We start from the raw sequence: 13,477 nt of genomic DNA on the forward strand, positions 1-13,477 counted from the left end.
AACATCCCAGCAACAGCTCAATTCCAGCAGCCTGGAACTCTGCTGGGCTTGAGCTGCTTCTGGAGGGGAGGCTCGAAGCAGAACTGCGAGCAAAAATTCCAGTTATGGCTCCTCTGTCTCTGCCTGGCTGCCCAGGGAAATTCCCCTTGTGGGGAGATCCTGGCAGGAAGGACCAGGAACCTCCTTCTGCACAGCACGTCTGGAAAATTCTATTTGGGAGCACTTCACCCTTGAATAGTCACAAACCTGCCTCCATCGAGCTCTACAGAGAGTCAAAAACTCACAATTAAAAACTCACAAATAAAATAAAATAAAAACAAATAAAAACTCAACACATAAAACCTCAAAAACTAACGCACAAATAAAAACTTGCAAATAAAAACTAACTCACAAATAAAAACTCACCAAATACAAACTTATCAAATAAAAATAAACTCACAAATAAAAACAAATTAAAACTTATCAAACAAAAACATATCAAACAAAAACTCAGCAAATAAAAACTCAGCAAGTAAAACAAAAAAAAACTCACAAAACTTCCCCTTAATCCCAGCCCTGCTCATATTTTCTCCCTTTTCTCATGATTTTTAATTCCAACTCTGCTCACAATTTCCCTTTTCCCCCAATTTTTAATCCCAGCCTTGTTCATATTTTCCCCCTTTCCTCCTGATTTTTAATCCCAACCCTGCTCATATTTTCATTTATCTCCTGATTTTTAATCCCAACCCTGCGGTCTTTTCTCCTGATTTTTAATCCCAGTCCTCTTCATATTTCCCTTTTTTCCCTGGACAATTTAAATTCCATTTTCCAAACCTTGCCCCCACACTGAGGGTGTGACAGGGAGGAGTGACTCTAAGATTTAATTATGCAGCACTTAATTATTTCTCTGAAAGAAATAAAACCTCAGGAGAAAACAACAATCCAGCAGAAAGAACTCCTGGAAAGTTTTTCCACCCATAGGATGCCAAAACACTTGGAAATTATTAAAAATATTTACCTGGACTTGAAGACTCAACAGAAGGCTAAAAAAAAAAAAGAAAAGAAAGGAAATTATTTTTGCTATGTTGACCCTGTATAAATCAAATTATTTAGCTCATAGAGAACAACTCACTGCAGAAAAATAGATTTATAAATAATAAATAATTTTAAAATAAATTTTTAAATATTATAAGTAAATGTCTATAAAGAATAATTAAATTGATAAATAAATTTATAAGTTTATAAATAAAATTATTTACCGAGGTATACAATACTTTCACTTTAGCTGTGATTGAATTTCAGGTATAAATCCCCTTTTCCACAACCCAGGGATATCCCAGATTCCACTGCCAGTGAGTCCCAGTTTAAGAGGAATTACTAAGGAATGATTTAATTATAATTTAATAAATTAAGAGGAAGCTGAGCACAAATTGCCTGTTCTCCTTCAATTCAGGGACACACTTTTTAAAGGAATCCCAAATCATAATAACAATTCCTTACAGAATAAAGGAAAAAACAATTTAATCTCCAACCAACCCAGCTGTGAGGAAAAAACAAAAAACACCCCCAGGAAATATTATTTCTGAGACGGAGAAAGAAAATTATTCCCTAATAATCCAGGTACCAGAGCCCCTCTTTGGCCCAAAATTTGGTAACCTGGCCTTTATAACCTCCACAAACAAATTCTCCCATAAAATCCTGCTTTCCCTGTGCCAATCTTGAACCTCCTGGGGGGAAATTTGCATGTCAGCCATTCAAAGCTCATTTGTTTGGATAATTCAAGCAAATGTTCCCACTCTTTTCAGGCACACGGTAATGAAATGTTTATTTCCAAGGCAGGAAAACGGAATTTTCCCCCTGGTGCTCCTGCCACCTCTTGCAAACTCAGACATTGTTTGGCACCATGGATTTTGTTGTATTAATTAATGTATAATGCCGTCCTCAAGGGAAAACTTGGATTTGCTGAAGGGTTTTCCTTCTCCTTGCCTCCCTCTCAACTCAGCCTAGTGGTGCAGCGAAGCCAAAGCTAAAACTGAAAAAATTCTGTCTGATTTGAAGTTTTTTATATCAAAAGCTCCTCAAAGTGAGAAGAAAGAGATCTTCTTAGGGAGTAATTTCCCTTACACATCTGCCTCCCTTTTGTGGGAGTCCCCAGTGTATAAGTGAACTCCCAAAGTGTCCAGAATAAGGAAAATGCAGAATATAAACACTGAATTCCTTGCCAGCATCCCATCCATCCCTGCCCTGTGTCCCCTTGTCCCCAGCCCCTCTCCAACTCTCCTGGAGCCCCTCAGGATTCCCAGAGAAATTCACATTAATGGGGAAACACCACAAATGGTTTTGCAGATCATTGCACAATACCAGGGGAAGTTTGCTAATCACTACACCCAAAAAAGTCTTTATTTGCAAAGATTATCTTAACAAATTCCAGAGTCCAGTACTCCTGATCTGGAGCTGAATATCAGGATCTGCCAGCCTGGACTGGTCTTTATTTGGTGTTTTGTTTGTCTGATGAACCTGCATAGTTAATAGAATGCAATACATGATCATTAATACAAATTAAGAAAGTCTTAATGTGTTTATTGCAGCAATCTTTGGTTGGGAACTGTGGGAAATGAATTTGTAGAGAAATCTTAAAGTGTGACCCAATTATTTCTTAGTTACAATACCCTATAAACATTTCTTAACCTATCAACTTTCATCACACTATATCAAAAATACCTTAAATCCAATCATCTGAAATTACCCCTTGTAAATCCTACTATAATCCATCTTTCATAACTCTATTTCTCCAAAATATCTCATCTTTTTTACAAAACCACCCTTTAAAACTTGTTTCTAATTCCATTTCTCTCTCAACAATATCTATCCTTTTCCATTTCTAAACCAACATTTCTTATCTCAACATTTACATACAAATACACACTATGTGAACCTTCTGTCAGACTCTAACATTTCGCTACAAATCCATTTCCTACAGCAAACCAAATGAATTCAATCTTCCAGGCCAGGATAAAAGCCACGGAGAGCCTCCCCTTTTCCTCCTGGAATGGGTGGAATCAGCACCCTGCAGGTGTCCCAGTCCAGGTGCAGGTGGCACTTGGGGACATGGGCTGATGGGATGGACTCCATGATTGTAAAAGGTCTTTTCCAATCTTAATTCCAGGATGAAAAATTATTCCAGCAATGACTCTGCCCTCCAAGGAACAGAGCTGGTTTTAAAGGCCTGAGGAGAATTTATTCTGAGCGATGAAATCTTTTCCTTAGTAAACAATCAATTCTGCAAATACCATCTTAGAACTCCTCTTAAATTAAAAATTATTAAAGCTTTAGCTCTGATGTAACTCCAGGTATAAATCCCCCTTTCCACCACCCAGGAATATCCCAGATTCCACTGCCAGTGAGTCCCAGTCCAAGAGAAATTATTCCCATTTGAAGCTGAGCACAAATTCCCTGTTCTCCTTCAATTCATGGACACACTTTTTAAAGGAAACCCAAACCACAATAAGGACTCCTTGTGGAGTGAAGGGAAAGCCATTAAAATGTGTTGTTATTGGGAGCCTCTTACACAAATTAATACTCACTTTGGAAAAAAAGCCAAAACGTTCGTGCTTCCCTGGATAATTTTGGCTGTAACAGGAGTTTGGAGGAGGTTTCAGCTGCAAAGCAGGTTATGGGTTTATCAATCAGTAGTGCCAGCCCTGATGTGGTGATAATCCATGGGGAATTCTGGCTGGTCCATGCCCAAGGGGCTGACCCACCTCAGCTCCAACCTGGGCAGGGAAGTTCTGGGGAAAGGCCTCGACGCAGAAGGAAAACCAGGATACAAATCAGCGATCAGGGGAGTTCAGGGAGCCATGGCTCCCACACCCAGCCCCAAAAGCAGCCTCTGGCTCTCTGCCCTTCTCCCAGGCTTTGCCAGGGACATCTGCCCTGCCTGTGGACTCTCCTGTCTGCATTTCCTGGCTCTCCAGCCTGGGACAAGCTGCCAATCATTTCCTGCTTCTATTTCCAGCCCTGAGCAGTGTCACACTCCAGCTCATCTTTATTAATGCCCAGCTGCAGCCAAAAGCAGCCCTGACCTCTGGCACCACTCCAGTGCCAGCTGTGCCAGCTGTGCCAGTCCATCCCCAAGGTGACTGGCACCACTACTCCAGCCTGTCCCTGACTTTATCCCAGGCCTCTGTGAGTGCCAGCTGTGCTGCAAACACCAGTCTGGGGCTGGACGTGTGGAAAGGAGAGCTGGAAAACCCTCCAGTGCCAGGCTGGCAGCACGGAGGGTGAGGGAGCAGCCTCTGGTTGAAGAGTTGTTCCAAGACAACGCCTGCAAGGCTTGGTCAGTCCCATTCCTGCCTCCAAGGGATGGTGGCTCTGGCCAGGGGACAACAGATGGCTTTGGGGGCATTTAGTGATGACAATTTCCTGGCACCGGCTAAGGGTCACATCACAGATCCACATTCCTAAGGGTGGCACGGCCATGGGACAGGAATTCCTGGGAAAAGACCACCGCTGCTCTTCAGTGGATCTTCATTTTCTGCCCAGCCATTGCCAGGAAAGCACAGAGCACTTTTGCCTCAAGGGCATTCATGGGAACAAAGAGCTGCCACCTATCAAAGGATAATGGGATCCAAGGCCCGGGAGAGAAAAATACAAGAAAAGATAGTGACAATCCACAGGCAATGCACACTGCAATTGTTCTGGAACTGCACCATCAGCAAAGGTAACACTGAACAGCCTGCTGTGAGCTCAAAGGAATGAAAATCACCCAGAAACTCCTAACTCATGGACACTGAGGAAAACTCCAGTGAGCAAGGACTCCTGCTGCATGGATACACCGAGGAGCTCACCTGTTAATGCTCCAGAGCAGCCTGAAGGGACCCCAGCTCTGAGGGCTGCAGGAAACAAACTGCAGGCAAAGAGGGAAAGGAGACACTGAGCCCCAAACCACCAGCACTGCTGAATGCCACTGCTTGATTCCAGGGGCATTTTCAGGGATCTCAGGAAAGACAGGACTTCCCAAGGTTAGGGACACTGACAGCAACAAGCAGCCAGATCACATCCAGTGTATTCCCAGGATGTATCCAATAGGATATGGGATGGATGGACAGATCCCATCCAACGCATTCCCCAGGGTGTGGATATGGGATAGATGGACAGATCCCATCCAGTCCATTCCCTGGATATGGGATAGATGGACAGATCCCACCCAGTCCATTCCCTGGATATGGAATAGATGGGACAGATCCCATCCAATCCATTCCCTGGATATGGGATAGATGGGACAGATCCCATCCAATCCATTCCCTGGATATGGGATAGATGGGACAGATCCCATCCAATCCATTCCCGGATATGGGATAGATGGGACAGATCCCATCCAATCCATTCCCCAGGCATGGATATGGGATAGATGGATATGGAATAGGTGGACTGAAGCTGGCCAGCGTACCTCTGACACCTGTGACTGCCAAGAGGTGAAGGCAGCAGGGATGTGTCACACATGGGAACATCCCCAGCGCTCCCCTAAAACATCTGCCTGGCTTTGGGATCTGGCTCATCCCATCCCTTGGGATGGCAGTGACACACCCCCCTGAGCTGGCACTGTGACAGTTCATTCAGTTCAGGAGGCAGCAGCCTTGCCCAGTTTATTCCAGGCAATTCCCAGGGCTGCAGGGGATGGCCAGGTCTGATTCCAGCACGTGGGATGCACTGGGATACTCCAAGTGGGATGCACTGAGCTTTCTCTTTCCCCTACAGCAAAACCACCTGAACAGAAGGGACAGACACTGCACAGTTTCAGTTATACCCACAAAACTCTTGTCTCTGCTAACTCCTTTCACACTGTTTAACAGAACTGACGAATAATGAAACATCTGAAAATTTGCAGAATAATCTGCAGTGTCTACAAGACAAATACACATCCTGTCCAAATTGATTCAGTTATCTTTAACAGATCCTGAACTGTTACATAAAACAGTTAAAAACTAGAATTAAATTCTCTTTATATTGATAGCAATATGCCTGACAAGCCCATCAATTTGTACAGGTCTTGAACTCTGCAACAGCAAAACATCCCAAAGTTAATAAACTCTCCTGTGAGTTGGGCCTGGAGAAAAGAACTGGGTAAAATAGGGAGTAACATATTTTATTCCAGAGGGAATGTGTGCTTTTCCATAAGAGGAAGGCTACGGTCCCAGTCTGCCCTCTCTGTGTGTTGTGTTACAAATTAACTTGTGTTAAAATATTAAAAAAAAAAGGCCACATTTTTATCTTGGGGAGAAAATAGCAACATTGAAGCAAGGCAAAAAGGAAAAACACTTCTGGTCCTCTTTTCCAGTCCTACATGTGAACACTTGCGCAGCCCAAACTGCAGCAACATCCCTCAAATGGAAGCCTTTACATCCATGGATTTTTACTTTTTTACTTTGGAAGCTACATGAAGACAATGACCAAGAGCAGTGTTTGAACTCACAGATCCCAAATGTGAACCTCAAAGCCTTGCAGCTTCTACCTTACCAAAGCTGCCTTGGCCTTTTCCTTCTGAGACTTGACCCCTGTATCCAGAGGACTTTTTCCCAATGCTTTTCTTTGGAAGTTTTCAAGACCAGGCTGGAGACAGCCCTGAGCAAACGTGGGAGACCTGAGAGCAGAGAAGGTCACACCAGAGACCTCCTGAGCTGCCTCCCACCCCAAATCATCCCACAATGCTGAGTTCTGAGATTCCTGAGAGAGCTGTGCGTGTTCAGCCTGGAGGGGAGAGCTTAAACCCACCCTGCCATGGCAGGGACACCTTCCCCTGTCCCAGAGTGCTCCAGCCTGGCCCTGGGCGCTGCCAGGGACCCAGGGGCAGCCACGGCTGCTCTGGGCACCTGTGCCAGGGCCTGCCCACCCTCACAGCCAGAATTCCTTCCCAGTATCCACCTAAATCTACTCACTTTCAGCTTCCAGCCATTCCCTGTGTGCTGTCCCTCCATCCCATGTCCCAGCCCCTCTCCAGCTCTCCTGGAGCCCCTTTAGGCCCTGGCAGGGGCTCTGAGGTGTCCAGCAGGGACAGGGCAGGACAGACAGGTGACAGTGACATCAGAGTGCCAGGAGAGCAGCTGATCCCCCCTGGATCCCTGCACTGAAGGACTCGGGCCCGTCCCAGCCTGAAACCCCTCCCGGGGGAGCTCAGAGCTCTGCACACCCTGCAGCTCCTGGGTGCCGAGGGACAGGGAACTGCAGGGGGCTGACAATGGCTTCTGTCCGAGGTGCCACTCCAGAATCCAGGCAGGGATTTCCCAAGGGACTGGGCCTCGGGGAAGTGCTGCTGCTCCAGGCTGAGGGAGCTGCTGAGGGGACAGGCGATGAATTCCCTGCAGCTTCCCCAGGAGAGCTTCCCACTCCAAGAGAATTCTGGAGCACCACACCACAGGCAATCAGAACTCCACCTGCCCTACCTGAAGGACACAATTCCACACTTCCCCATCTCCTATTAATTTTCACTTTAACTTCCTGTAATAATCTAAAATATTGTGCCAAGAAAACTGGGATTTTATGGAGTGATTGGATCCTGCTATGGAATTCCAGAAGCAACCAGCCCCAGTCATATGCCAGGCAGCACAAGGAAACATTCCTATGGACAATTTGTGACGTGAATGGATTAGGAGGGAAATATTAATGCAGCCTGGGGCTTCTGGCCAGGAAAAGGCTCAAAAAGAAACAACTTTACAACAATCCCAGTCTCTGCCTAAATCCCTCTGCTGCGTCAGGAAGGACTTGAAGTCCTGACTGGAAGCCCACAAACATCAATGTTTTATCACATGTGAAAAATATCCTCAAAACTCTTCTGCTATGACAAAAGAACTCAAGGGCCACCCTCTTTTTAAGATTAGAAATGCAGAGTGCCACTGTATCCCTGCAATTCCCTTGAGGGAATCCAAGCAGTGCCTATAACCAACCACTCTGGGGTTTATTCCCTCACCAAGGAAGGGAAAATCCAGAATTCCCAGCTCTCCTTTAGGTTCACTGGTACCTCAGTGCAGTATTCCACTAATACTGCTCAAAATGACACAAAAACCCTAAACTATTTACAGCTAAGATCAAACAAGGAAAAATATGATTGACTGCTGTCAATCCCTGATTTTAATGGTGATTTAGATCAGTAGGAAACCAAGATTTAATCTATTTTGACCTTGTTCTGTATCCAGGAGCTCCTCAAAAACCCTGACTGTTCAAACAGCTCAATTAGCAAACACATCAGTGACTGTGTGAACTTTGCTGCTGCTTCCTACTACACCTTAGTTCAATAAAAACACCAAGAAAGTGAAAAGATTACTAAGAACAGTTATCAGGTCACGTATTCCTTCAGCACTCCGTCCTGAAGCTGTTCCAAAACAGAAATCAGAAAGTAATGCTCAAAATATGAAAACAGAATTCAGCGACATTCCCAAAGTTTAAAATTATTCAGCTGAAAGAAGCAGAACATTGAGGAAAATGGAAATTTTTCCAGACAATAGGGATTTATAGATGACTTCTTAGAGCACACCATGTTAATAAACTGATTTTTTGGTTGAAAACAACTAAACTTTCAGAAACCTAAAGACATTAAAGTGCACTCAAAGAAATTAGGTTGAGACATTTAACTGTCCACTGACACCAGAGGAGAGCTCCTGCTCCTTCCCATACTTTCCCAACACCATAAAATGCCAATCTGGATTTTTAACCCCTCAGAAATTCACTCTGCAGAAGCAAAACTTTAAGTCCTTATTTCAGCAAGTCAGAAAATTGAGGAACCTCGGAGGTTCTGGGTGAGAACCACAAGGAGCTGCTCAGCTGCCTGTTGGAGGTTTGGGAGAAATAGGAATTATGTTCCAGCATCAGTCACGGGAAGGGAACCATGGAATCCTTTGGGTTGGAAAACATCTCCTGGACCATCCATTCCAAGCACTGCCAAGGCCAGCACTGCCGTGTCCCCAAGTGCCACATCCACAGGGGTTTTGAATCCCTGCAGGGGTGGGGACTCAGCACTGCCCTGGGCAGCTGTGCCAGGGCTGGAGAACTTTTCCATGAAGGAATATTCCCAAATATCCACCCTGAGCTGCCCTGGCCCAGCCTGAGGCCGTTCCCTCTGCTCCTGTCCCTGTTCCCTGGAGCACAGCCCGACCCCCCGGCTGTCCCCTCCTGGCAGGAGCTGTCCCCTGACCCTCCTGGGGATCTGCTGGTCCCAGGGCTGCTCCTGCTGTCCCGTTCCAGCTCCTTGGGGTCTCTCCCTGCTTGCCCTGCAGGAAGCTGTGAGGTTCTCAGCCAGAGATGGATCAGCCCATGGAAGCTCAGGGACAGGACACAAAAGCAGCAGGAGGAGCAGGATGTCCCCTTTCAGGACCTGTCAGACCCCTTCAACCCAGAACCAAACCAGCCTGCAGGTAATTCCAAGCTATGCCAGGCAAAAATCAGGGATATTCAGTCCCCAGTGCTCCCACCTCACCTCTGACCACACATGCCACACCCTTTTTCCCACTCCTAATTCACTGAACAACAACAAAAAAACCCCAAACCCTCGTCTGGTTCCCTTTAGTTTTGCATGCTCAGTATCCTGGCAAGTGATATCCTGTAGCAACCTGGCTGGTGCATCCCTTCACGGAACACAAGGAACAGCAGGAATTGGCACTTCTGGAAATTACAGCAGGTACTGAGCTGCCTCTGTTCAACATAAAAGTCTGACCCCAGCTCTTCCAGTTTGGGATCAGAAGATCTCATTCTCTCACTTACATTTCACTCCAACACTACAAAGGCTGAATTTACAAAAACCATTCTCTTTCAGCTGCTAATCAAGCTTTTCAGCCCCAACCTTTTCTTCTCAGGAGGCATTAAAATACTTATTTCGGAGAAAATCTGTGTGTATCAGCATTCCCTCCACCAAAACCACCCTGTAAGCAGCTTAGTGCAGGATACTGTAACAGTCACAAAGCTTCAGCTGATCTTAAGTTAGAGATATTTTCTTTCCAGTTTATGCCTGGAACAAACTTCTGGCATGTTGGAGTATGAGGAATCATGTAAAAGTAAAAAGATCCCTAACACAGGTTATTAATCCCAAATTTAATATATATTCAAAATATTTTTTTTTCTCTTTGTCTGTCCTGTATTCAAATTGCTTCTGCAAAAGTGAAGCAGCACTTTTGGTGAATTTAGTTTCACTTTCTGGCCTCCAGCCCTGCTTTCTGAAGAGCCTTCCTGTGCAACCCAACAAGTTCCAGAGCCACACTGGGCTTGCAGGGCTGTGCCTGTTGCTGATCCTCTGCAGCACAAGGATCTAGGATCACTCCTGAGGGCAGGATGAGCTCTGTGCACCCTCAAACAGCAGCACAAGGTTCTAGGATGGCTCCTGAGGGCAGGATGAGCTCCTGTGCACCCCTCACAAGGCTCTAGGATCATCCTGAGGGCAGGATGAGCTCTGTGCACCCCCAAACAGCCAGCACAACGTTTGCCTCTGGCACAAAGGATGGCAAAGAGGGCAAGAACCATCAGCCTGCCACCTTCCCATCCATACTTTGGTGATCTGCAGCTCCTCCAGGCCGGTGGCTGACACCAGAGCTATGAGGAAATGCCGTGCTAAGGAGAATTCCCACTCTGCTCCCTGTGGATTTCCCTGTAGCATGCTTGGGGCTGGAAGAACCCTAAAGACCACCCAGTTCCAGCTCTATGCCAGGGGCAGGGACACAAACCGAGCTGGAAACTCTATCCAGGACCTTAAATCACTCCGAGTATCAATTTTTTAAAATCATTACTGTTTCCCCATGCAGATGCAACAGTTGCCTGGGGATGAACTCGCGGTGCTGCAGCTCCTGAACTCATCCCCAGGTGGATCAAACGCTGCGCCTGCCCCTTCACCCCACACAGCACAAGGAATTCACCTCCAAAAAGGCCAAGATTGAACCCCTGAGTGCAGTATTGAGACCTCAGCTGCAGGAACCACAGCCACAAGGGAAAAGCCAAAGGTGGCCAGCCCCACATCCCGGTGGGATGTCCCTGCCCTGGGGCTGGCACTGCTCTGACAGCGAGTAGGAAACGACCCCAGCTCAGCCCCACAGGACACAGGGACTGCCACAGGATATTGGGGTTAATTCACAAAAAAAGGGACAAAAACTCCAGCCAAACATCCCCAATACTCTGATGCCCACAGCAAAGGCACCGCTGTCTCTCCAGCTTTGTAGAAGTGGGTTTCAAACCCACAGTTTTTGGGATCAGACCTGTGATTCCCTCTGGAGATACAAAACCACCCAGGCAGGTTCTTAGAACTTCTAAGATTAGCTCAGGACGTGTTGTCCCAACAACAGGAAGACTGCTCCATTAAAGGTTTGGTTTGGAAGGAAAAGAGAAAGCAATTTAAGGGGAAAACCCCACATATTCAGGAATTTCAAGGGGAGAAGCTCCACCTGTAAAATCTAAAATCTGGACACTTCCAGCTCGCCCTGGGAGCAACACCTGCCCCACAGATTTTACTTTTCCAAAGCATACTTTTCAAATTTCCATTTCCAACACATTTGTCAACACTGCTGGAGCAGCAAACAGCCCCGAGATTGGGATCTGGGCATAATTCGAGGAAAACTTCATGGAATACCCATTCATCAATCCCCTCCTAAAAGGGAAAGAGCTGATCCTATCGGGACGGCCCAATCCAACCCCCAGCAACCCAACCCAGCGATAAAGAGGCTTTTTTCCCATTTCCCCATTATTTCCCTATCATTATCATATTACATCCCGCAACACAACTCCCATTATCCCCAAATAACCCCTCCCACTCCGCAAATCCTGGGAATTCCACCAGAAAGCTCTCCCGGGCTACCTTTTAAGCAATTCCCCTTTGTTTTAACGATTACAAAAAAGATATTTAAAGGAAATAAAGCGGTGGTTTAGCATATACGGTCCTTTAAAAACCGGGAGGCGCCGCGCTCGGTCCCGCCCGCTCCCCTCAGGCGCCTTCAGCCCCCGGGACGGCCCCGAACGGGAGCGGGCGGCTCCCTGAGGGGAGCGGCCGGGACCGCCGGTGCCCGCGGGCCTCCGCTCCCCGCAACAAACTTGCGGCGCCGCGCAACAAGTTCCCGGGCAGGCCCCCGCCGCTCTCACCTCAGCCATGATCGCTGGTATTGCCGGGAAGGGGTCACATCGCCGGGAAGCGCCGCCGGGTCCCGGAGGGAGCGGCGAGAGCGGCGGGGACGGGACCGGGAGCGGCGGCGGGGCGGGAGGGGCGTGGCCACGTTACGCACGACGTCACCGCGCACCACGGGAAGCGGGCAGGGCGCGTGCGGCGGCTGTCAGTCAGGAGAGGCCGCGCCCGCCGCGCCTGTCAGTCAACGGGAGGACACGCCCTCTCGTATGTAATATAGCGCTGTTCAACCTGTCAGTCAGGGCGGAGGACACGCCTTCTTCCTGTCACTTGGGGGACTGGCCACGCCTTCGCCTGTCACGCAACGCACAGGCAAGGCCCCATCTGTCATTCAAAGTCTGAGGCCACCTCCTTACACGTCAATCAAAGCGCACACCGCTCCCCACCGCCTGCCACTCAGCACACAGGCCACGCCCCCTCATCTGACACGATGCCACAGGCCCCGCCTGTCACTCAAAACACAAGGCCACGCCCCCACCCCGGCGAGGCGCGGCCGCCGCGGCTCCTCATGCCCATATATGTCATTCGGCACAAGCCACGCCCCTCACGTGTCACTCAAGTAACAAGCCGCGCCCCTCACCTGGCAATCACGCGGAGGCCACGCCCCCTCTGATCTCATTCAATGCCCGGGCCCCGCCCCGGCCGGTGCTCGGTGCTGAGGCTCCCGCTCACCGCGGCCCCTCACCGCCCCCGAGTGCCCCCGGCCCCGCCCGCCGCCACCACTGCCTCCGCATCATCGCCCCGCTCCCCCCCTCCGGCCCGGCCGCGACCGCCGTACTCACGCGGGGAGCCGCAGAGGCGCGGGGGGTGTCTCATCGGCCGTGAGGCGAACGGGGGGTCCTCGGGGAACGGGGGCTCTTGCTGGGCGTGAGGCTCTTGGGTGACACAAGAACAGTTCCAGGTTACACACAACACCCGAAACACCACCCCGAATAAAGCGAACAAAGATACGGACCCGGCGGTCGTTCACCGTGCCCTCCGTGCAGCCCCGGTGCCTCACCTGGCCGGCTCAGCGCTGTCCCCGGGCCGGCGCGGGGCAGCGCCCGGCGCGCCCGTCGGGCATCGCGGCCGTGTCACAGCGAGGACACCGCGGCCTCGGCCGTGCCCTGCAGAGCCGCGCGGCTCACGCGCGCCCGGCGCCTCCGCCCAGGAGCCGCATCCCCGACCCTCACACGGTCCCCGCGGGCGGTGCCGAAAGACCCGGCGGGCGCGACTTTGCTGACTCAGGGGTGAATCCCCCGCGAGCGAGGCGCCGCAGCCCCGCGGGAAGGCCGAGCGATCGGCGGGGCGGTGTCGCGGCGGGCGCGGGCAGCGCCGGTTCGGTGACACGGGGCGGGGGCGGGACCCGAACCG

At 49.1% G+C, this 13,477-nt stretch overlaps 1 protein-coding gene across 2 annotated transcripts in view; it reads right to left on the minus strand.

The window, feature by feature from the left end:
* The window catches only part of MIER1 (MIER1 transcriptional regulator), a 35,382-nt gene extending 21,931 nt beyond the window's left edge, over positions 1–13,451 (minus strand). Inside the window, exons 1-4 of one of the 2 annotated variants that reach the window (XM_030953264.1) lie at positions 13,125–13,451; positions 12,907–12,999; positions 12,085–12,301; positions 998–1,022 (exon numbers count right to left, since the gene is read on the minus strand). In XM_030953264.1, coding sequence (XP_030809124.1) covers positions 998–1,022; positions 12,085–12,093 — 34 coding nt within the window. In that variant the 5' untranslated portion in view covers positions 12,094–12,301; positions 12,907–12,999; positions 13,125–13,451. The remainder of the gene's footprint in view (positions 1–997; positions 1,023–12,084; positions 12,302–12,906; positions 13,000–13,124) is intronic. The other variant, XM_030953266.1, reaches the window with a different exon arrangement.
* Between the last annotated feature and the right edge of the window lie 26 nt (positions 13,452–13,477).

This window comes from Camarhynchus parvulus, chromosome 8 (genome assembly GCF_901933205.1).
Source record: "Camarhynchus parvulus chromosome 8, STF_HiC, whole genome shotgun sequence".
Lineage (NCBI taxonomy): Eukaryota > Metazoa > Chordata > Aves > Passeriformes > Thraupidae > Camarhynchus > Camarhynchus parvulus.